This window comes from Entelurus aequoreus, linkage group LG23 (genome assembly GCF_033978785.1).
Source record: "Entelurus aequoreus isolate RoL-2023_Sb linkage group LG23, RoL_Eaeq_v1.1, whole genome shotgun sequence".
Lineage (NCBI taxonomy): Eukaryota > Metazoa > Chordata > Actinopteri > Syngnathiformes > Syngnathidae > Entelurus > Entelurus aequoreus.
This window is the reverse complement of record NC_084753.1, coordinates 6,157,291-6,183,021: the sequence shown is the minus strand read 5'-3', so window position 1 is coordinate 6,183,021 and position 25,731 is coordinate 6,157,291. Positions and strand designations below refer to the sequence as shown.

Sequence of the window (25,731 nt, the reverse complement as noted above, 5' to 3'; positions counted from 1 at the left end):
AGAGAAGAGGATGAAACGAGAAGGAAATAAACACCAATACCTTATTATCCGGTATTTGATCAAAATAGTCCCACACGGCGGAATTTTTTCTTTTTCCCTGAGGCTGCTCCATGATCGACGACGATAAATGATAAATGGCCAACAAGAGAAGTGCGCCGATTCTGTTGCCAGGTGCATCTCGTTGACAGATGCGCCGCTTCCTTATAAACACAGTTTGGCGCGCACGCGTCAGTGCGATACAGTTCGCGTATCGGTCACGTGTCCGGAACAGCTCATGAGCAGTCACGTGACAAGAACAGCTCATGAGCGGTCACGTGACCAAAACAGCTCGTGTTCGGTCACGTGACTTTCTAAAAGCGATACGCGCACCGACACAGGGTATCGCTCTATGAGCTCGACGCATGCGCCGATGCATCTGTGTTGCCGGACCCATCACTACCTCAAAGCTATTTTATTTGGTACAAGGTGTAATGATAAGTGTGACCAGTAGATGGCAGTCACACATACACTACCGTTCAAAAGTTTGGGGTCACCCAAACAATTTAGTGGAATAGCCTTCATTTCTATAGACTGTCGAGTTTCAGATGAAAGTTCTCTTTTTCTGGCCATTTTGAGCGTTTAATTGACCCCCACAAATGTGATGCTCCACAAACTCAATCTGCTCAAAGGAAGGTCAGTTTTGTAGCTTCTGTAACGAGCTAAACTGTTTTCAGATGTGTGAACATGATTGCACAGGGGTTTTCTAATCATCAATTAGCCTTCTGAGCCAATGAGCAAACACATTGTACCATTAGAACACTGGAGTGATAGTTGCTGGAAATGGGCCTCTATACACCTATGTAGATATTGCACCAAAAAGCAGACATTTGCAGCTGGAATAGTCATTTACCACATTAGCAATGTATAGAGTGTATTTATTTCAAGTTAAGACTAGTTTAAAGTTATCTTCATTGAAAAGTACAGTGCTTTTCCTTAAAAAATAATGACATTTCAATGTCACTCCAAACTTTTGAACGGTAGTGTATGTAAGAGATACGTGTAAACTGCAAGATGACGCCAGTAAACAACACCAACACTTTAAATGTTCCATTGAGAATATAGAACATTACACACGGCCCTCAAAAATCTGTCAAAATGTTTTTAGTACGACTTTGGTAAGCTATGAAGCCGCACCGCTTGATAGATTGTCAGCGCATTAAACCTACGAGTATTATTATGGTGTGTGTTTAAGGACCGCAAAATGGCACCTATTAGCAGACATATTATCTGGTGTTTTGTTTCGCAATATTATGCAAAAGCAACTTTTCTTACATTCTGGTACCTGCTGATGTGTATTTGGGATCTGCATAAGTCCTGAAAATTTGAGCGTATCCGCCTTTGTAGCAGAGGTGTGGACTCGAGTCACATGACTTGGACTCGAGTCAGACTCGAGTCATGAATTTGATGACTTTAGACTCGACTTGACAAAATGTAAAGAGACTTGCAACTCGACTTAGACTTTAACATCAATGACTTGTGACTTCACTTGGACTTGAGCCTTTTGACTTGACATGACTTGCTACTTTCCCCAAAACCTAAAGTTTAAAAAGTTATTTGGGAGCGCTCCGTAGCTTTCATTTTTTACGTGTCTGTCTATCAGCGTGTGTGCTGCGTGTCAGCGTGTGTGCTCTCAGTACAACAGCCAATCAAATTAGATCTACATTGTTTTCATCACACAGCATTCAGCCAATCAAATTGCAGGACAACCAATGAACAAGAGTTGTCAAACAACGCGCCAGTGAGAAAGATTTATACCAAAGTTGGTTTCGTTCGGGTATAAAAACTACGACTTGGTCAACAAAAAACGAATTGCCGTATGCAAATCACGCAGTTCGAATAATACAGACGGAGACGCAACAACTTCCAACTTCGTTCGACATTTGAAGTTGCACAAAGAAGGATAAGTTATGAATGCAAGATAATGTTTATTGGCTAAGTAACATGACTTTTATTTGCTGTGTAGTTAAATCAGTGAGGCTGTAAACTCACTGCTAACGTCATAACCATAGACATCTTATAAGTAGACGCAGCATCGAGCGCTACTGCTTACTGGCGCAGACGAGACGCGGGGCCGCCATCTTGGAGTGGTGATCCGCTCCACTCAGTGCAATTCATTTAGCAGGAGCAATGAACTGTCAGCGCATTTAATTCATTTTACCTCACTGAATACCACTCATTTTCACGTGCTTTTTTGTCATACGTGTAGCTATGATAACGGACACATGTTTTATTATTCATAGTTTGCTTAACAGTAATAGAATATTCTTATATGCTATAAGTGACCAGACGTCCGAGATCAAAACTGGGAATATAAACCCAGAGAAGGGGAAAAAAACGGTCAGCTATTTTTAAGTTGAAGAAACAATATAATTACGTTATATATACATGCGTATATCCTACATAAACAATGTATGAATACATTAGATATCTATATATCTTATAGACCGTATCTCTGTTGCTGCAGCAGCAGAGAGTTTATTCTGTCGTGACACTTTGTATTGATATTTTGTATTACATTCTTCCCTTAAATGATAATGTTTACAGTGATTGTTATATATGTATTTTTTATGTGTGTCGCTTTGGATAAAAGCGTCTGCCAAATACTTAAACATATATAAACACCTGAAAGTCTTTATATCAGCTAAAACCACCAATCTGTTTCACTGGATTCAGAATAAAACCAAATGCTGTCTTACCCAACAATGTTAGTATTTGAATATTGTTACTTGAAGACTTATTCCTGGTTACAATTATACTGTTAAGAAAGTATTGTCTTATATTTTGCCTAAAATGAGAATGCATCATAATCAGTGGCGGCTGGTGAATTTTGTTTTAGGTGGGGCTGAAAGTTTGTAAACCAAACCCCTGTAGGGGGGTCATCCTCCCCCAGAAGATTTGTTTGTGATTTTCACATACAAATATTGAAGATCTTTGCTCCTTCTTAACTCTGTGGTATTAATGTTATTTTCATAAAATACAACCAAAAGTACATTAATGTTAAATCTTACTTGTGAAAAGTAATCCCCCGATTCCTATTTTCAACAGTCCGCTCATTTGAGCAGGAAAACGCTGAACACCAGCCCGGCATCTTTGTTTTCTACCTGTCAACTGTCAGTTTAGGCTGCTCGCCGGCTCCTCATCACCACTTCAAGATGCAATTTGCTCGCGTCACAGCAACCAATACTGCGTCTACTTATAAGATGTCTATGGTTATAACATCATTTCAAACACAGCAATATGTTGCGTCCACTGCAGTTTGCTTCCTTATTCATACTTTTTGTCAAGTGATTTTTTTAAGCAGGGTTGCATGAGGTACCTAGACGTAACGTTACGTTAGTCATTGTATCACACACAGTAACATAATGTTAGATGGCGGTCAGCAGCACCGCATATTTTAGCCACCTACAAAAAGACAAACATAGTCAAATAAAGGTCAGTTAAAATGTATACTATATTAAGAATATGTGTACCGTAATTTCCGGACTATAAGCCGCACCTGACTATAAGCCGCACCAGCTAAATTTAGGGGAAAATACAGATTGCTCCATATACAAGCCGCACCCGACTATAAGCCGCAGAGTTTTGATGTGTAATTACCGTAGTATATAGGGGTTCCTGCTACCACGGAGGGGATTGTCGGGACAGAGATGACTGTTTGGGAATGCAAAGCGTCCCATTTATTACAATAAATCTTTCAATCATTCAATCAAACTTTCCCATCTTTGACATGGCGAACAGCATTCGTGCAGAGTACAAATAAAACAACGGTGCAAAGTAATACAAAGTGCTCGCCTGTACGTTACCAAAATAACCAGCCTACCGGTATAATAAAAGTCAGTCTTTAATCATTGTGTCATCGTCTTCTTCCTGCGTACTAAAACCACCGAAATCCTCTTCGTCTGTGTCGGAGAAGAACAGGCCGTAAATAAGCCGCACCCTTGTATAAGCCGCAGGGACCAGAACGAGGGGAAAAAGTAGCGGCTTATAGTCCGGAAATTACGGTACATATTGCATAGGGCCCTGACATCTAAAAAGTACAACTCTGTTCATTGTTATGTTCATGTATTTGTTATGTTTTTCATGTGTACGCACACATAAACGCACATACAGTATGAGATGAGATCAATGAGATAAGGTAAGAACAGAATAGAAACTGCTGTGGAACTAGTTACAATGCAATATGCCATGGAAATACAATGTTAACACTTTTGTACAAATAAGTACAGTTGCACTTGTTTTTGCAAATGTGTTTATTCTGTAAAGGAATGAGTTAAATGTTTAAAATTGTTTAAACTATTAAAATGACTGGTTAATAGTGCTATTATGAATTGCAATGTCAGTACTATTTTTTTTCCTGCTATTTCAAATGCACTTGTTTTAATAAATAAATACAGCGGTTTAAAAGCATACACAATCTGTGTAAAAATTTTAGTCTGTGGTTAAAAGGACTTGAAAGGACTCGAAACTCAAAATGCAGGACTTGTGACTTGACTTGAGACTTTCCAGTCTTGACTTTGGACTTGACTCGGGACTTGCCTGTCTTGACTCGGGACTTGACTCGAGACTTGAGGGCAAAGACTTGAGACTTACTTGTGACTTGCAAAGCAATGACTTGGTCCCACCTCTGCTTTTAGTCCGTGCCGACACCGTAGTCGATAAGCTTCTTCTTTTTATCTATTTGCTTGTTATGTGACATTCCTCCTCCGCTGTTGCCATTTCTAATATAAAGTAGTGTAAAGTTCTTACTTATATCTGCCAGTAAACTCGCCATGATAGCGCTAAAACATACCGGTGTAGTGAGTTTACATTATTCACCCAAGGAACTTTAGTTATTAGAGAGTTCCGGTCGGACGGTTTTTCACGGGACACATTTCTGGTGGTGGTGTTTCCGGATGAGGAGATGCTGCTCCGTTATTGATTGAAGTAAAGTGTGAATGTCATTAAAACAGTTAGCGCCATCTTTTGACACTTCTTCCACTCCCGTCCTTGCAGGCTACACCGCTACAACAAAGATGACGGGGAGAAGACGCTGCCGAAGGTGAGCCACATAAATAAGACCGCCCACAAAACGGCGCGTCCTGAAGCGACTGTCAGAAAGCGGCTTGAAGATGATGTGTAAAACATCATCTATGCAACATTTTGACCAAAGAACCACCATTACATGTTATGTAGACCACAAGGAAGTCTTTTACATTCAGAAAATAATCATATTATGACCCCTTTAATGCGCCTTTTGTATGAAAATAGACCAGCTCATCGGCAATGCGCCTTTTAATCCGGTCTGCCCTATGGTCCGAAAAATACGGTAATTGTGCACATGACAACTGAAAGTATTTTAAAGTTAAAGTACCAATGATTGTCACACACACACACACACACACACTAGGTGTGGTGAAATTATCCTCTGCATTTGACCCATCCCCATGTACACCCCCTGGGAGGGGAGGGGAGCAGTGAGCAGCAGCGGTGGCCGCGCTCGGGAATCATTTGGTGCTTTAACACCCAATTCCAACCCTTGATGCCGAGTGCCAAGCAGGGAGGTAATGGCTCCCATTTTTATAGCCTTTGGTATGACTCGGCCGGGGTTTGAACTCACGACATTCCAGTCTCAGGGCGGACACTATAACCACTAGGCCATTCGCCTTGCTCATACTTCAAACTTTATTATCCTTGTTCCGCACGTTTCTCTTACAATTAATACGAGACGAACCGGCCAACGAACCCCCACATATGTTATACCGTCGAAAAGGGGCTGTTCGTGCCTATGGCGGTACTTTAAATCGGGACCATTTCGTGTTACCATGGCAACGCTATTCACGAAAAAAATGGGCCACTAGAATGGGTACGCACTGATATTTCCAGCAGAACGCTCCAAAAAGGCAAGATTACCTCCTCTTGTAGCTCAGCCATTCTTAACGTCTCATTTTCTTCACACACTTGTCTCCTTTAAAGGCCTACTGAAAGCCACTACTAGCGACCACGCAGTCTGATAGTTTATATATCAATGATGAAATCTTAACATTGCAACACATGCCAATACGGCCGGGTTAACTTATAAAGTGCAATTTTAAATTTCCCGCCACACTTCCGCTTGAAAAAGTCTTTGCATGATGACGTATGCGTGTGACGTCAACGATTGATACGGAAGTATTGGTACCCCGTTGAATCCAATACAAAAAAGCTCTGTTTTCATTTCAAAATTCCACAGTATTCTGGACATCTGTGTTGGCGAATCTTTTGCAATTTGTTTAATGAACAATGAAGACTGCAAAGAAGAAAGTTGTAGGTGGGATCGGTGTATTAGCGGCGGACTACAACAACATAGCCTGGAGGACAGAGATGGATAGCAGACGCGCTAGCCGCCGAACTCACCTTAACTTCCTCCGTCTCGCCGACCGCATCTGTGATCGGGTGAAGTCCTCCGTCGCACCGTCGATCGCTGGAACGCAGGTGAGCACGGGTGTTGATGAGCAGATGAGGGCTGGCTGGCGTAGGTGGATAGCTAATGTTTTTAGCATAGCTCTGTAACTTGCTAAGTTAGCTTCAATGGCGTCGTTAGCAACAGCATTGTTAACCTCCGCCAGGCTGGAAAGCATTAACCGTGTAGTTACATGTCCATGGTTTAATAGTATTGTTGATTTTCTGTCTATCCTTCCAGTCAGGGATTTATTTATTTTGTTTCTATATGCAGTTAAGCACGATGCTATCACGTTAGCTCCGTAGCTAAAGTGTTTCGTCGATGTATTGTCGTGGAGATAAAAGTCACCGTTAATGTCCATTTCGCGTTCTCGACTCTCATTTTCAAGGTTTAAAATACAAATCCGTGATCCACAATAGAAAAAGGAGAAAGTGTAGAATCCAATGAGCCAGCTTGTACCTAAGTTACGGTCAGAGCGAAAAAAGATATGTCTTGCACTGCCTCTCTAGTCCTTCACTCTAACGTGCCTCATCCACCAATCTTTCATCCTTGCTCAAATTAATGGGGTAATCGTCGCTTTCTCGGTCCGAATCGCTCTAGCTGCATTGAAAACAATAGGAAAATGTGAGGAGACTTTCAACTGACGACGTCACGCTACTTCCGGTACAGGCACGGCTTTTTTTTATCAGATACCAAAAGTTGCGATCTTTATCGTCGTCGTTCTCTACTAAATCCTTTCAGCAAAAATATGGCAATATCGCGAAATGATCAAGTATGACACATAGAATGGATCTGCTATCCCCGTTTAAATAAAACATTTTCATTTCAGTAGGCCTTTAACCCTGGCTAAAAAGTGTTGACGTCCAATGGTACAGTCACACCTAAAACTCACGGATTCGGACACTCTGCACCATCTAGAAAGTACGGCGGCTTCCGGCGACCCCCTGCCAGAAGTCCAGGGCACAAATAGCAGGCCCATCAAAATTTCCGCGGGAATTTTCTAGTTTGAATTATAAAGTGTTTTATTATTATTTTATTTTTGCCTTCTTTTGTATACAAATTGTGCTCTATAAAAAAAAACTTGCCTTGCTTTATGAGCAGTTAAGCACAAAATAATATGAATCTTTTTATTCCTCCTCCACTCTCTGGGCAATAGCCCATGTGGCCTGTATCTAAAACTGTTACTGCTCAAAGAAAACAGTACTACCATCCATTTGCCGCGCACAAAACCATCTTTTTAATATTTGTCATTTACCACAGCATATTTTGCCAATAAACAATCTTCATAAGAACATTTACAACATGAAATATGATATATAACCAATGCAGTCAAGGTGGAGTCGGGGGGTCGCAGCAACCAACCTCTCCTTCACATGCTGATGACAAAATGAGTTATTGGTCGTAACATGCAGTGGATATTAAAACCCCCTTTCCACTCCCAAGCTCAACCGACTATTCTCTCCACATCTTTTAGAAGAATGTCCCTGAAGATGTCGGCCAGCACCTCCTGAGGTTTCTCCTCGTTTATATCGGTAGCGGCGAGCGGACTTCCCCTTTGAAGTGGCGAGCCTGTCTTTGTTTCCGAAGCCTGGACCTGATTGGGGTTTAAATCATCATCCTTATTGTTCAGATGTCTGCGAGACTGAGGGAGGAAAACCACCTCGGAAGAGACCGGCGGCTCCTTCACGGGGAAGGCAAAGATCTTGACGGGTCTGCGTTTGCGGCCGGAGGGTTTCCCCCAGCGGAAATGCTCCATGGCATAGGGGCTTCTCTTGGACCCTTTGTGTCCCAGCTTTAGTCCGGGTGTCATGTTCCTGGGCGGTTTCCCCCAGCGAAAGTGCTCCATGGAATAAGAGCTCCGTTTGTTGCCTTTAGTGACCAGCCTGGCTTCCTGCGACTTGTTCCTGGAGGGTTTACTCCAACGGAAGTGCTCGATCAAGTAAGAGCGCCGCTTGTCCTTGCTGGCCTTCGACGCGGGCGTCTTGTGTTTGGTCCTGTCCCGGGAGGAGTTGGGTAAGAGCTGGTTATCATCGCTGACGTTGACAACCAAAGTGCTTAGATCTGGACGCTCGGTTTGGCTGGCCGACCTGCAAAGCTCAATGCAATCCTGCATGGAAAGGAAAGATGGATGTCAGCAAGTCCGGTTTTTAGGAAGGTTTCCAAACTCAACAGGGTGCAGCTTGTTTTTAAAATGGCACCCTATTGTTCTGGATGATTTACCAAAAAAACAACAACACAGGCACCCACCAGTATCCTCCCCTTGTTGCTGAGGTTTTTGCAGATGGAGCACTCTGAGCCAAACACCGGGGTGGAAATGCACACCATCAGTGCTATGGAGACCCAACATGGAGGCACCATGGTCAGTCAGCCTGTTGCTCAGCTGAAAGGAAAGCAAAACATGCAGCGCTTAGGAAAAAGACTTTCGTCCGTTTTACAGTTTTTCTATACTATTTGGCGGTGGGACGAGCCTCTACTGCCTTCTCGTGAGGCATTCAGGGTCCCCTGCGAACAAAGCATATTCGAAAAAGAATGCTCTTGCTACTATTTTAAACGCATGTCTCAAAGCCACTGGTGGTGGCTTCAAAAACTCCGGTGGTTACGGTCAGCGGGGGAGAGCATAATACTACACATTGATGGTCAATGACTTCAAGTACAAACCCCGTTTCCATATGAGTTGGGAAATGGTGTTAGATGTAAATATAAACGGAATACAATTATTTGCAAATCATTTTCAACCCATATTCAGTTGAATATGCTACAAAGACAACATATTTGATGTTCAAACTCATAAACATTTTTTTTTTTGCAAATAATCATTAACTTTAGAATTTGATGCCAGCAACACATGACAAAGAAGTTGGGAAAGGTGGCAATAAATACTGATAAAGTTGAGGAATGCTCATCAAACACTTATTTGGAACATCCCACAGGTGAACAGGTTAATTGGGAACAGGTGGGTGCCATGATTGGGTATAAAAGTAGATTCCATGAAATGCTCAGTCATTCACAAACAAGGATGGGGCGAGGGTCACCACTTTGTCAACAAATGCCTGAGCAAATTGTTGAACAGTTTAAGAAAAACCTTTCTCAAGCAGCTATTGCAAGGAATTTAGGGATTTCACCATCTACGCTCCGTAATATCATCAAAGGGTTCAGAGAATCTGGAGAAATCACTGCACGTAAGCAGCTAAGCCCGTGACCTTCCATCCCTCAGGCTGTACTGCATCAACAAGCGACATCAGTGTGTAAAGGATATCACCACATGGGCCCAGGAACACTTCAGAAACCCACTGTCAGTAACTACAGTTGGTCGCTTCATCTGTAAGTGCAAGTTAAAACTCTCCTATGCAAGGTGAAAACCGTTTATCAACAACACCCAGAAATGCCGTCGGCTTCGCTGGGCCTGAGCTCATCTAAGATGGACTGATACAAAGTGGAAAAGTGTTCTGTGGTCTGACGAGTCCACATTACAAATTGTTTTTGGAAACTGTGGACGTCGAGGAAAAGAACCATCCGGATTGTTATAGGCGCAAAGTGTAAAAGGCAGCATGTGTGATGGTATGGAGGTGTATTAGTGCCCAAGACATGGGTAACTTACACATCTGTGAAGGCACCATTAATGCTGAAAGGTACATACAGGTTTTGGGGCAACATATGTTGCCATCCAAGCAACGTTACCATGGACGCCCCTGCTTATTTCAGCAAGACAATGCCAAGCCACGTGTTACATCAACGCGGCTTCATAGTAAAAGAGTGCGGGTACTAGACTGGCCTGCCTGTAGTCCAGACCTGTCTCCCATTGAAAATGTGTGAAGCCTAAAATAGCAGAAGGGAGACCCCCGGACTGTTGAACAACTTAAGCTGTACATCAAGCAAGAATGGGAAAGAATTCCACCTGAGAAGCTTCAAAAATGTGTCTCCTCAGTTCCCAAACCTTTACTGAGTGTTGTTAAAAGGAAAGGCCATGTAACACAGTGGTGAACATGCCCTTTCCCAACTACTTTGGCACGTGTTGCAGCCATGAAATTCTAAGTTAATTATTATTTGCAAAAAAAAAAAAAAAGTTTATGAGTTTGAACATCAAATATGTTGTCTTTGTAGTGCATTCAACTGAATATGGCTTGAAAAGGATTTGCAAATCATTTTATTGCGTTTATATTTACATCTAACACCATTTACCAACTCATATGGAAACGGGGTTTGTTCTTGGGTTCCTGGAGGAACTCCAGAGAACAAGACTTTAAGGTCAGGAAGGCACTAGCGTGGTGGGCCCTGAACGGTATGTCAAGAGTGTGGTGCTCGAATCTCCCCCGACACATAACGCTGAGTCTATTCCACGCCACTGTGGAGTCTGTCCTCCTGTATGGCTGCGAAAGCTGGACCCTGACACCCACCCTGCAGAAATCCCTAGATGGCTGCTACACCAGAATGATACGAGCTGTTCTGAATGTGGACCAGAACATCCACATCACCAACAAGGACCTGTACGGGCAACTGCCGAGGCTCAGCAAGAAGGTAACAGCTAGGAGGATGAGGCTGGCCGGCCACTGCCACAGACATCGGGAGCTCGCGGCCAGCAGGCTGGTCCTATGGGAACCAACGCACGGGCATCGATGGCGAGGACGTCTCGCGCTAACGTACCTGGACATCCTGAAGAAAGATGCGGGAGCTGGCCGGGTGTATGGAGAACATAAAATAATTGCCCAGGCCTGATCTAATAGAAAGTGGAAGGTTGTTCCGCAGTCTGGGCCCTGCCACTGAGAAGGCTCTATCTCCTCTGGTTTTTCGCCTAGTTTTTGGGAGCTGGTCTGAAGAGCCCAGGGTCCTGCTGGGATAATAAAGGCTGCAGCAGCTCAATAAGATAGGATGGGGCTTCTTGGTTGAGGCGTAGCTCTTTCAAAGTCAGCCTGTGAAAGATGCTGTTTTATTCTGAGCTTAAAGAAGCTGGATTCAATGACACAACTCATTTTGTTTGTCCAGCTTCAGCAAGCTGTCACAAGGCTCCTTGCTGATGTGTGTAAAAAACAAAACAAAAAAAAAGGCCCCTGACCATTCTTGTACATCAGTTCTGCAGAGTAGTCATGTTCCTCTTGTTACTCTCCAAGGTAAATCCATCCATTTTCTACGGCTTGTCCCTTTCGGGTCTGCGGGGGGTGCCGGAGCCTATCTCAGCTACAATCGGGCGGAAGGCGGGGTACACCCTGGACAAGTCGCCACCTCATCACAGGGCCAACACAGATAGACAGACAACATTCACACACTAGGGACCATTTAATGTTGCCAATCAACCTCTCCCCAGGTGCAGGTCTTTGGAGGTGGGAGGAAGCCGGAGACGCAGTCACAGGGAGAACATGCAAACTCCACACAGAAAGATCCAGAGCGCAGGATCGAACCCAGGACCTTCGTATTGTGAGGCAGACACACTAACCCCTCCACCACCGTGCTGTCCAAGGTAAATGCTGAACAAATGTGTTATATTATTTCCTAGAACTACTGTAGCAGGGCTTTTAGAACATAGGACCGGGGCGCTACATTGTTCATTCCAAACATACCCAGTAGTCATTGTAAGGAGAGAGAAATGCGATCGCTTACTTACGAGCGATCTTGCCAAAACAAACATTGAACTGTTCACTTCCTGTATAGGACTTAGGAAACAATTGGCCGCACAAGTGGAGGGGCCGGTCCAAACCTATCAGATTTTATGAGGGTCACTAAATCCTATTGGCAGGCAGGTCCCCAGTGACCTATGGTGCAACAATCCAAGTTCAAGTGGAGATGATTTCATTAGAGAACACAAGAACTGCATCTGAAGCGTACAAACATGAAGTCTTTTCAAGTCTGACTTGTTTATCAGACGCTGTCATGCAGGGAACAACAATTTACGAGGTTTTCACATGAAAAGCAACTGTAATTACACTGCAAAAACTGCAATCTAAGTAAGATGAAATATCTCAAATAAGGCTGATATTTGCTTATTTTCTGTCTGATAAGATCATTCTTCTCACTAAGCAGATTTTATGTTAGAGTGTTTTACTTGTTTTAAGTGTTTTGGTCCTAAATGATTTTAGTAAGATATTACAGCTTGTTGCTGAGATTTGATGACCTATATTGAGTAAAACATGCTTGAAACTAGAATATCAACTGTTGCAAAGCTGTGTCATCAACACTCACAAGTATAAAACTACTTTTTTTAAAGTCATCATATCTTACTTCAAGCATGAAAAAAAAAAATCATGACTTTGACACAATTGTGTCTCATAATTAAAACAGATGACAGCCAAATGGACTTCACTGTTTTATTTTCAATGAAACAATAGAAAACACGTACACATATAGTAGTACAGTTGGCACAGTACGGTAAACTGACAGTTAATATTTAAACATTTGACATTTCTAACAATTTTGAACAGAAATAGTTCATGCACATTCAGATGAATTCTTCAAAAATACAATTACAAAAATTTTGGCCGGGGGCCGGGCTGTATATATGTGCACTAATTGACTGAAAGAGCACGCACTTGGCGCGATGATGTCATGTTATCCATGGAAAAATGCATTTTTAGACAATATGATTTGCCTGAGCGGCTAGGAGACCCCGAGAGTGACAAGCGCTTGCCTTGTTGCCTTTCCATTAAGAACAATAAACTAGTTTTTAGTATAAGTTTGCTGGTTTCAAGAAATGTAATGCGGAGCACATATCATTATGTCAAGATAATGGCACTAGCATTTACTTATTTAAGAATATTTTTCAACATATTAAACAAAAAGGTCTCTTTTTTTTTTCTACCAAAAAAAGTGCACTTGTTATTAGTGAGAATATACTTATTTTAAGCTAATTTTGGGTTCATTGAGGTTAGCTAATTTGACTTGTTTTGGAAAGTCTTGACAAGCAAAATTGTCTTGTTCTATTGGCAGATAATTTTGCTTAGTTCAAATAAAATACCCCTCATTTTTGTATTTTTTTTTCTTGTTTTTGAACACTGACTTTTTGCAGTGTAGCAGCTGTTCTTCATACGCTAATACCATGCAATGTCTGATAAAATACAGCTTTTTGGAGGTGGAACGTCACGTTTTAAGCACGGCCGCCATCTTTATGTGGACTTCACTCTCAAACTGCGGTAAATCAGGCAAGAAAAATGGCTTTAATATGTCACTGGTTAAGTTTATGGCGGACTCTATCGGGTGCTGTCAACTTTTTACGGTGGTTAACTTCTTTTTCAGGGATAAATTGAGGTCCTTGGCAGAATCTAATTTGGTTGGTTGGTATTAAATTGTTCCATTGTTGATGCATCACATATCACACACAGTCCTGGTCAAAAGTGTACATACACTTGTAAAGAACATCCTGTCATGGCTGTCTTGAGTTTCCAATCATTTCTACAACTCTTATTTTTTTGTGATAGAGTGATTGGAGCACATACTTGTTGGTCACAAAAAACATTCATGAAGTTTGCTTCTTTTATGAATTTATTATGGCTCTACTGAAAATGTCTTGCCTCTTGGTGAGGGCGGTCGCATTTTTCTCCACTCCCTCCTTCCCTGCTTGCTTGCTTGCTTTTGAAGCCTCTTTCTTTGCGCTGTCCTCAAATCTAAACATCAAACATGGATATGCTCAGCTGGACTCTCGACTCAATTGACAAAGTCTTTTCGACAAGGAAAAGAGGTTCGGGGGAGCCTGGCTGCCCTGATGGAACCATTGTTGCGGGGTACGTGAGAGACTCCTGGGATAAATGGAGAATCATGTGATCACTCAAGGAGCCCAACGGCTGTTCGTCGCAATGGAAGGATTGGGCCGGGCTGTGGGAACACAGCCTGTGGCGATTTCTGACCTGAATCGCAAGATGGATCACATCATGGAGAAGTTTGCTGAGAAGGAGAATTTAATTGAATTTGAGAGAAACCAGCATGGACAAATAGAACAGGCAGGTCATTGTTTTTGACTGCTCCAGGAAAACAACATCCTAGTGTACGATTTGACTCCCTCGAATGGCCTTGATGCTATCAGGAACAGGCTGTTCTGAAAAACACCCCCGAGGACACCTCAACGATGGACGCTTTTGACCTCCCTTTTTCTCAACTACACCTCGTGTCGAACTTTGAGATCGGCCCCAGTCCACAAAAACATTTCAACATCACACCCAAGTTAATTGGGCATACATGCACGCACCCGACCCTTCTTTAACCAACGCCTTCACCACTGCTTAATTCCGGGGTTATGGATGGCTAGTAGCAAAGGCAAAATAATGCACCTTGGATGATAAACAGTTTGAAAAATGCATGTAAAAAGAAAAATAGACTTTATAAGGAGTTTATCAAATCAAGAACAGAGAATGCTGAAAAACGCTATAAGAACTACAAAAACAAGTTGACCAATATATTGAGACAAGCAAAAAGGGAATATTACAAAAGAATGTTGCATGAAAATAAAAATAACATAAAGGCTACATGGAATATTTTGAATAAAGCAATAGGGATTAGGACAAGGCGAACAGAACTACCTAGATATTTTAAAAAAGATAATAGGTTAATTGAAAACAAAGATGAAATTGTCAATGAATTAAATCAATTCTTTGTAAATGTAGGACCTAGCTTAGCAAACAAAATACCAAGAGCTAATGATCAATCAGGGGGTGTCTGGAAAAGGGAAAATAGGGTTATGCAGTCAATGTTTCTTAGTGAAGTGACTGAAAATGAAATATTATCTGTGGTTTATAAACTAAAAAACAAGACCTCAACAGACAATGAGGGTATTGGCATGAAAATAATAAAAAACACAATTGATTGCATTATTAAACCATTAAATTATATAATTAATTTTTCTTTTAAAGTAGGAGTTTTCCCAGACAGTATGAAAACAGCTAAGGTCATACCTTTATTTAAAACCGGAGATAAACATACATTTGGTAATTATAGACCGGTATCTCTCCTGTCTCAATTTTCAAAAGTGCTTGAAAAACTGTTTGTTAATAAATTAGACTGCTTTAGTGAAAAACATCAATTATTAAATGAAAGTCAGTATGGATTTGGATCAAATAGATCTACGAGCTTTGCCATCACGAACATCATTGAAGATATTACAACTGCAATTGATCAAAGTAAATACACAATAGGAGTGTTCATTGATTTAAAGAAGGCATTCAACACTATAGATCAGGAGTCACCAACGCGGTGCCCGCGGGCACCAGGTCGCCCGTAAGGACCAGATGAGTAGCCCGCTGGCCTGTTCTAAAAATAGCTCAAATAGCAGCACTTACCAGTGAGCTGCCTCTATTTTTTAAATGTTATTAATTTACTAGCAAGCTGGTCTCGCTTTGCTCGACATTTTTAATTCTAAGAGAGACAAAACTCAAATAGAATTTGAAAACCAGTGAAAATATTTGAAAGACTTGGTCTTCACTTGTTTAAATAAATTCATACATTTTTTTTTTACTTTGCATCTTATAACTTTCAGAAAGACAATTTTAGAGAAAAAATACAACCTTAAAAATGATTTTAGGATTTTTAAACACATTTACCTTTTAAATTCCTTCCTCTTCTTTCCTGACAATTTAAATCAATGTTCAAGTAAATGTATTTTTTTTATTGTAAAGATTAATAAATACATTTTAATTTAATTCTTCATTTTAGCTTCTGTTTTTTCGACGAAGAATATTTGTGAAATATTTCTTCAAACTTATTATGATTAAAATTCAAAAAAATTATTCTGGCAAATCTAGAAAATCTGCAGAATCAAATTTAAATCTTATTTCAAAGTCTTTTGAATTTCTTTTAAAATGTTTGTTCTGGAAAATCTAGAAGAAATAATGATTTGTCTTTGTTAGAAATATAGCTTGGTCCAATTTGTTATATATTCTAACAAAGTGCAGATTGGATTTTAACCTATTTAAAACATGCCATCCAAATTCTAAAATTCATCTTAATCAGGAAAAATTACTAATGATGTTCCATAAATTCTTTTTTTTTATTTTTTCAAAAAGATTCGAATTAGCTAGTTTTTCTCTTCTTTTTTTCGGTTGAATTTTGAATTTTAAAGAGTCGAAATTGAAGATAAACTATGTTTCAAAATGTAATTGTCATTTTTTTCGTGTTTTCTCCTCTTTTAACACGCGAAGTCCCAGAGAAGGGTCAATTGACACTTTTACCTAGAAAACACACAAGAGGGTCATTTGACCCCTAGTCCCCCCTGTGGACACTCCTTTTGTTATGAAAATGTGGCTGTTAGTGGCACACGGCAGGGGGCCACTTGAGCCTGTGTGGGGGAGGGGACCTTACAGCTCAAGCTTTAGTTCTGAGGTAGGTTGTGTGTGTTTTTGCAAGGATCAACAGAATGAAGGGATCAACACTCTGACATTTATTGTTAAAAAAAATACAAAACAAAACATATTTACAAAGAATGAAAAAGCAACTGTTTTCCCAGTTTTGGTGTGGAGGGTTGTTGCAGAAGCAATTGTTATTTTTGTGTGCCAAAAATAGTTTAAAAAAAAAAATTTACAAAGAAAAAAGCATATTTACAAAGAATGAAAAACCATGTCCATGTAAACGTGACTGACATACATTTGAGCAGTCACTCACAATCCTGGCACTGCCATTGCTCCTTTCGGCATTTCCCACATGTATAATTTTTCTGTCTACCTAGACAAACTGCCCCTAACAGCCTCATTACCATAACAAAATGAGTGATTAGTGTATTCGGGAAAAGCGTCGGGCCAAATGACCCCTCTCTGGGTCTTCTAGGTAGACAGAAAAATGCTGGGACTTCTAGTGTTAAACCGTTCAATTAAGTGTAAATATAATTAATTATTAATAATAACATCCAGTTAAAGGTAAATTGAGCAAATTGGCTATTTCTGGCAATTTATTTAAGTGTGTATCAAACTGGTAGCCCTTCACATTAATCAGTACCCAAGAAGTAGCTCTTTGTTTCAAAAAGGTTGGTGACCCCTGCCGTAGAACATGTTTTGCTATATTCATTATGTTGTATATTTTTTACATGAGTTTCCCAGCTCATTTTATCATCTATTATTACACCCAAAAATGTGTTTTCTTTTACACTTTTAATTTCTATTTGTATTTGTTTGACTTTCCCTTCGACTGTTACTGAATAGCATTATTTTCGTTTCCCTGAGATTCATAGACAGTCTGTTGTAGTTAGGCCGTCTTTTTTAATTGGTTCCTTTCTTCTGTTATTACATCAAATCAAAAAGGATTGTGTGTGAAATGGTTTATTCCAGACATACCCAGTAAATATAATAGCTTAATTCTAGTTGTTGCCAAAGGAAAGAAAAAGTCATTGAACGTGACATGTGTTCACTTCTTCAATTTCAAGTTCAATTTGCCGCTCCAAACGTATCAGATTTTATTGGGGTCAATAAATCTTATTGGCAGGCAGGTTCCCAGTGACCTATGGTGCAACAATCCAAGTTCAAGTGGAGATGATTTCATTAGAGAACACAAGAACTGCCTCTGAAGCGTACAAACATGAAGCCTTTTGAAGTCCGACTTGTTCATCAGACGCTGTCATGCAGGGAACAAGAATTTACGAGGTTTTCACATGAAAAGCGACTGTAATTAGAAACTGTTCTTCATACGCTAATACCATGCAATGTCTGATCAAATACAGCTTTTTGAACGTAACGTTTTTAGCACGGTCGCCATCTTTATGTGGACTTCACTCTCAAACTGCGGTAAATCAGGCGACTTCTGCCGGGAAAATGCCTTTAATATGTCACTGGTTAAGTTTACTGCGGACTCTTTCGGGTGCTGTCAACTTTTTACGGTGGTGAACTTCTTTTTCAGGGCTAAATTGAGGTCCTTGGCAGAATCTAATTCGGTTGGTTGGTATTAAATTGTTCCATTGTTGATGCATCACATATCACACACAGTCCTGGGGCCGTACTTATCAAGCTTCTTAGAGTGCCATTTTACACTTAAGTCCTGAGAATTTGCGAAATTTAGTCCTACTCTCAAACTTAAGAATAAAAGCTTTTTATCAACGTTCTTAAGTCTAAGAATCACTCCTACTCTCCACGATATTTAAGAGACCTTCAGAGGTGTCTTAAGTGGTTAGGAGTTGCCAGCAGGGGATGGCACTGAGGCGAGAGAGACGTGCGCGAATGTTCAGGGAACGGAACAATGTTTTGTTTTTTATTGATGACGAGCATCTGATCAAACGGTATCGTTTAGACAGAGCGGATATTATTTTTGTCACAGATTTAATACTTTTCGATTCCTTGTTGATTTCTGCATGTGGCTGCAGTGGGCTAGTATATATAGAGCCACCCACACCAGTTTCAAATGAGTTGCCTAATTAATGAATTGGAAAGAAAATGTTATGACAGTAGCGTATGTGTGTGGCCGTGAGGTGAGTGACGTCAGTGAGTGTGTGGGCGAGAGAAGAGAGGGAGCGGTAGCGTGAGTGCCGGCGGGGACTAGTTTGTTTTGTATTATTTTGTAGTTTATTGTCAAAATATACACTCCCATTGTCCACTTAAATATTTCCAAGATATTTCTTTATTCTTAGACAACGGATTCCCTTCCGTGATTGGTCATTTCTATGGACACAGAAATTACGTCACCTAAAATTCCGTTTACGGCACATAGTAATGTTGTAATTCAGCTCTGAGTGTGACACTTAAGATTCAGTCCTACACTTCGCTGAAAGTGTGAGTAAGACGCTTGATAACTAACTTTTAAGTGCAGCTTTCAGCGAAGAATTTATTTACTCTTAAGTCAACTCTTAGCAGACTTCTTAGGAGTAATTCTAAGAAGCTTGATAAGTACGGCCCCTGGTCAAAAGTTTACATACACTTGTCAGGCATGTGATTTTTCCGTCTAAAGTCGGAATTCCGTCTTTTTTAATCTCGGGGGGGAATTATCTCCCGTTTTTCCGGTTTTCTGGTGTAAATCAAGATTCGAGACGTAGTTTATATTACGCCGTAGTTGATTGGTCGATATGTTCCTTGTGACCAATCAGGACATCTGTTATGAATGATGACGTTAATAACGTCATCATACCGCCATTTTCCATATGTAAACGATGTCGGTTCTCGAGAGAAAGGGCACTTAACGAGTAAAATAAATTGATAAACATGTCAAAAATAAGTTCCGATGGGACTGGATGGAAAGGGAAATCACTGATACTGTTGGGAAGAAGGAAGTTACGACTTTGTTCGGTGATTCTATTCGGAAAATCGATCAGTCCCGGAAAGGTTTTGTGCACGTGGTGTCATGATAATATTGACTATGGATCACGAGGTTTCAAGGCTTTGGAAGTACATGCGAAACGGCAAAAACATATGAAACAACTTGAAGCAAGGAAAACAAACTTTTCACTAGCTGCTACTTTTGGATGTCAACCGAAAGTGAGCAAACCTTACGGACTTCATCTTTCGTTTACATGGAGAGGAAAGATCCACCCACTTCAGTTGCAGACAGGGTTGTTAATAATGAGGTAAGCGAAAAAAATATTTGCTTGCGAAATACGCACGTTTGTTTTAAATATTAACCAATTATTGCTTTGCGAAATATAAATGGGTTTTTCTAAAAAATAACAAGCCACGTGAAAATATATTATGAAATGACAGAAATTCAAAGAGCCGCATTATTGAATCCAGTTAACAATTTATTTGAAATAAATTTGCATATAATGCTATTTTGTAATATTAAGTTCTTATGTAGTCTCTTGAAACTATTGTCATAAAATCTTGAAGGTCAATATTTCCACACTTGTTTCATGCAATATGTCAGTGTACTCACATTATTATTATTTCCTATTTTCAAATATGAGTAAACAATACTAAACACGTTTAATTATTTTCATACATTTATATCCTATTTTGGCGAAAAGAATGAAATGTTTACATTTGGTATTTTGTTATATTTATAACTAAACTTGTAGGCAATTAGGCATATACATTAAAACTGTGAATTGTTATTAGTCGTTATGTATTTTACAAATAATGCTACTTTCTGATAGCATATATCATGTAATAGTCTTAACTTTAAAATATATTTTGTATAATAATAAATCTTGGAAAACCTGTTACACCACTGATCATTTTTATTACCCCATATATACAATATTTGACTAATTGTAAATAAACTGTAGATAATAACACTGATCAATGTGACACCTGTGGATGTGAAATGAACACAAGATGTAAATATTAGTGACTAAATACTGTTGGGACTGAACCATATACAGTAATTCATTAGGATCATTGGGTTATGTATGTTCTATTAATGATGTTTTCATGTCTTTAAACACTCAAATATTTTCTTCAAATGGTGCTGTCTTTGTTCATTTTAGCATGTGGTGAAAAACCAGGAGCCTGTCTGGGGGTCTTCGTCCCCCAGACCCCCGGAAAATTTTTTCAGTCTTTTTCATTGTGGTCAAATCACATGCCTGACTTGTAAAGAACATGATGTCATGGCTGTCTGGACTTTACAATCATTTCTACAACTCTTTGCATTTTCTTGGTGCAAAAAAGGTGAAAACTACTGCCCTTGCAGATATGGCCTAAAAAAGTATTTTATTTTTTGTGTTTTTTTTAATTACTCTTAGAAAATAAATAAGCATTTCTCCCCAAAAATTATTGACAAAATTTCCAATTTCCAATTTACACATTTTGGAGGATTCTGAATGGATTTAGAAATGGAATAAATAACAATTTTAATTCGAATGCAAATAAGTGTTTGACCACCCTTAGAGGCAGACACATTGTGTTTGCTGATTCCTGTTTTAATTATGATAAATGTATTATTTTGCACTGTTCAAATGAATCATTGAAACATTTATTTCCCGTGAATTCCTTTTAGACCAAAACATGCATCAAATTAAATTCAAGTTTGAGTCAAAAAGCATGAAAAATTGTTCCACGGAAATAAAAAAAAGAGTGGGAAAATGTTGTAGGGAGCGACTCCAAATTAACTCCGCTTCTTCCTACTCCTTTTCGGACATGTTGGAATTTTAAATGGTAAATACAGCGGTGGTCTAAAGTGTACATACACTTGTAAAGAACATCATGTCATGGCTGTCTTGACTTTACAATCATTTCTACAACTCTTATTTGTTTGTGATGTAGTGATTGGAGCACATACTTGTTGCTCACAAAAAACATTCATGAAGTTTGCTTCTTTTATGAATTTATTATGGCTCTACTGAAAATGTGAGGGTCAAAAGTATACATACAGCAATGTTAATATTTGCTTACATGTCCCTTGGCAAGTTTACCTGCAATAAGGCGCTTTTGGTAGCCATCCACAAGCTTCTGCTGGAATTTTTGACAACAAAATTGGTGCAGTTCAGCTAAATGTGTTGCTTTTCTGACATGGACTTGTTTCTTCAGCATTGTCCACACCTTTAAGTCAGGACTTTGGGAAGGCCATTCTAAAACCTTCATTCTAGCCTGATTCCTTTACCACTTTTGAGGTGTGTTTGGGGTCATTGTCCTGTTGGAACACCCAACTGCGCAAAACTCAACTTTTGTGTTAAATAAATTCAACCCAATAGTTGGGTTATGAATCAACCAACATTGAGTTAGCATAAATCAACATTTGGGTTAAATAAATCAACCCAGCGAGGTGACGTTCCACGTCCTAAGAGCTAGTTTCTGTAGCCAAGGATCGGACCGCCAAGTGCCCTGCCTTCGGCTGCCGCCCAGCTCACATCGCACCCGACCTCTATGAGCCCTGCTATGGGTGGTGAGCCCATTGGAGGGGGAACCCACGTTGCCCCTTCGGGCTGTGCCCGGCCGGGCCCCATGGGGACAGGCCCGGTCACCAGGCGCTCGCCATCGTGCCCCACCTCCGGGTGGAGGAGACCCTGCCCCAAGTGGAGGAGTTCAAGTACCTCGGAGTCTTGTTCACGAGTGAGGGAAGAGTGGATCGTGAGTTCGGTGCGGCGTCTTCAGTAATGCGGACGCTGTATCGATCCGTTGTGGTGAAGAAGGAGCTGAGCCGGAAGGCAAAGCTCTCAATTGTACAAGCGGCCCAAATGAGTTTCCTCCCCCGGGTGGCGGGGCTCTCCCTTAGAGATAGGGTGAGAAGCTCTGTCATCCGGGAGGAGCTCAAAGTAAAGCCGCTGCTCCTCCACATGGAGAGGAGCCAGATGAGGTGGTTCGGGCATCTGGTCAGGATGCCACCCGAACGCCTCCCTAGGGAGGTGTTTAGGGCACGTCCGACCGGTAGGAGGCCACGGGGAAGACCCAGAACACGTTGGGAAGACTATGTCTCCCGGCTGGCCTGGGAACGCCTCGGGATCCCCCGGGAGGAGCTGGACGAAGTGACTGGGGAGAGGGAAGTCTGGGCTTCCCTGCTTAAGCTGCTGCCCCCGCGACCCGACCTCGGATAAGCGGAAGAAGATGGATGGATGGATGGATGGATAAATCAACCCAATATTTGGGTTATGAATCAACCAACATTGAGTTAGCATAACTCAACTTTTGGGTTAAATAATTCAACCCAATAGTTTGGGTTGGGAATAACCCAACATTGTAGTGAGCATAACTCAGCTTTTGTGTTCAATAAATTCAACTCAATAGTTGGGTTATGAATCAACCAACATTGAGTTAGCATAACTCAACTTTTTGGTTAAATAATTCAACGCAAAAGTTTGGTTGAAAAAATTAACCCAAAATGTTGAGTTAAAATAACTCAAATAAGGGGTTCATCCTTTTCTGAACCAGCAGTTGGGTTAAAATTGGGTTATTTTTTTAACCCAACATTTTTTAGTGTGTGGGCAAGGAATACATTTATTTCTGCAAAATGTCTTCTAAAGCGCTGCGTTATTCACTAATTGACGCACGTTCTCTAACCTGATCTGCGTTTATGGAGATGTTCTTTTTCCACTTGACTTGAGCGACAGTTGAATGTGTTATGAATAAGAAGCGTCTTCGCCTTGTCATTAGACTAAGCTAAAAACTGCTCATAATAAGCAGATGTTGGAGTATTTTTCACATGAGTTGTGCTAAAAACTGTAATACTATAGAAAATGCAATCCTAAAGTACAAAAAAATGATGTCACCACACAAAAAGTCATAATAATAAAATAGACTTGTAATGTAACAATAATTAATAGTCGTTAAATTTGCCGAAAAAACCCAACAACAAAAAAAAAAAGGTTATTTGAATTCCAAGTGCAAAGCAATGCAACTGCTTGTTGAAATGTTACATGACTTAGTTAAAAACAAAGTTTTTTTTTTTTTAGGACTAAATATATATGTTATATGTTATAACTAGAGCTGTCAAAATGAGCAAGTTAACTCGTGATGAATCATAAAAACATTTGCATTGATCATGCAGTTTTATTTTGACTGTACATACAGTAGTCTTCTACACTGTCAGTGATCAGATCAGTGCATACAGTAGTCCTCTACCTGAACCGCTACACTGTCAGTGATCAGATCAGTGCATACAGTAGTCCTCTACCTGAACCGCTACACTGTCAGTGATCAGATCAGTGCATACAGTAGTCCTCTACCTGAACCGCTACACTGTCAATGATCAGATCAGTGCATACAGTAGTCCTCTACCTGAACCGCGATCAGTGCATACAGTAGTCCTCTACCTGAACCGCTACACTGTCAGTGATCAGATCAGTGCATACAGTAGTCCTCTACCTGAACCGCTACACTGTCAGTGATCAGATCAGTCCATACAGTAGTCCTCTACCTGAACCGCTACACTGTCAATGATCAGATCAGTGCATACAGTAGTCCTCTACCTGAACCGCGATCAGTGCATACAGTAGTCCTCTACCTGAACCGCTACACTGTCAGTGATCAGATCAGTGCATACAGTAGTCCTCTACCTGAACCGCTACACTGTCAGTGATCATATCAGTGCATACAGTAGTCCTCTACCTGAACCGCTACACTGTCAATGATCAGATCAGTGCATACAGTAGTCCTCTACCTGAACCGCTACACTGTCAGTGATCATATCAGTGCATACAGTAGTCCTCTACCTGAACCGCTACACTGTCAATGATCAGATCAGTGCATACAGTAGTCCTCTACCTGAACCGCTACACTGTCAGTGATCAGATCAGTGCATATGTCAGGACAGAAATGAGTAAGAAGGTTTCGACTGATGTGCTCGCTGGCAAATTTCACACAAATAAAGCCTGAAATCAAATCAAATCAACTTTATTTATAAAGCACATTTGAAATTTACCACAGGGGTAGCCAAAGTGCTGTACAATGGGCAGGTTAAAAATAATACGAGAACCGAGCAAACACAACACAACACAAACAGAACACGATAAAAAATAAATAAATAAATAAATAAAATATAAAAACAGGTTCACAGCAGGTGTATTATGGGGCGCCATTGCAGGATGGGTATCACTCAGTGTTAAAAGCCATGGAATAAAAGTATGTTTTTAAGAGAGATTTAAAAACAGGAAGAGAGGAGGCTTGTCTAACACTAAGAGGTAGGTCGTTCCAGAGCTTGGGAGCAGCAGCGGCGAAAGCTCTGTCACCTCTAAGCTTCAGCCTTGTGTCAGGGACCGTCAGTAGCAGCTGATCGGCTGATCTTAGGGATCGGGTGGGGCAGTAAGGCTGAAGGAGGTCGGAGAGATATGTTGGCGCCAGGTTGTTTAGACAATTAACAACAAATAAAAGGAGTTTAAAATTGATTCTGTAACGCACAGGGAGCCAGTGAAGGGACGCTAATATAGGGGTGATGTGCTCACGTCTGCGGGTCTGTGTTAGCAGACGAGCAGCAGAGTTGTGCACGAGCTGCAGGCCTGGCTAATGCCTACATACAGGGCATTGCAGTAGTCTAAACGAGTCGAGATAAAGGCGTGGATTAATTTCTCGAGATCATGTCCTGATAGAAGCGGTTTCACTTTCGCTATTTGGCGTAATTGATAAAAGCTTTTGAAAGATCTTTAGATCAATTATTTACCAAGTTTTGTGCAAATAAATGACATGCATTCAAGTAAAACCTTCAAAAATGTTCATGGATTACATTCTAACAATATGGTTGCATTTGTGTACAAATATTGGGGCCTTCGCTTAAGATCATTTTAATCATACGATTGAATAATCACCTGTGATTCATTGTGATTCATTCAAATTCCAAAATGTGATTAACCCGATTAAAAATATTATTGTTGGGTTTCTTCCTTCTTCATTCATCTTCAATGAATACTCCAGTTGTATACATATGAAAGATGATGGTTTATTTTAAGAATGGTTCAGTACAATGTCTCACAGCACCGGGAAACAAAACATCGGTAACTGTGGGAAAAAGAACACAACTCCATCGAA

At 40.5% G+C, this 25,731-nt stretch overlaps 1 protein-coding gene across 1 annotated transcript in view; it reads right to left on the bottom strand.

Moving 5' to 3' along the window:
- Positions 1–7,679: 7,679 nt before the first annotated feature.
- Positions 7,680–25,731, bottom strand: part of LOC133640490 (pro-opiomelanocortin-like) — a 23,181-nt gene continuing 5,129 nt past the window's right edge. Inside the window, exons 2-3 of the mRNA XM_062033937.1 lie at positions 8,705–8,837; positions 7,680–8,564 (exon numbers count right to left, since the gene is read on the bottom strand). Coding sequence (XP_061889921.1) covers positions 7,902–8,564; positions 8,705–8,815 — 774 coding nt within the window. The 5' untranslated portion in view covers positions 8,816–8,837 and the 3' untranslated portion in view covers positions 7,680–7,901. The remainder of the gene's footprint in view (positions 8,565–8,704; positions 8,838–25,731) is intronic.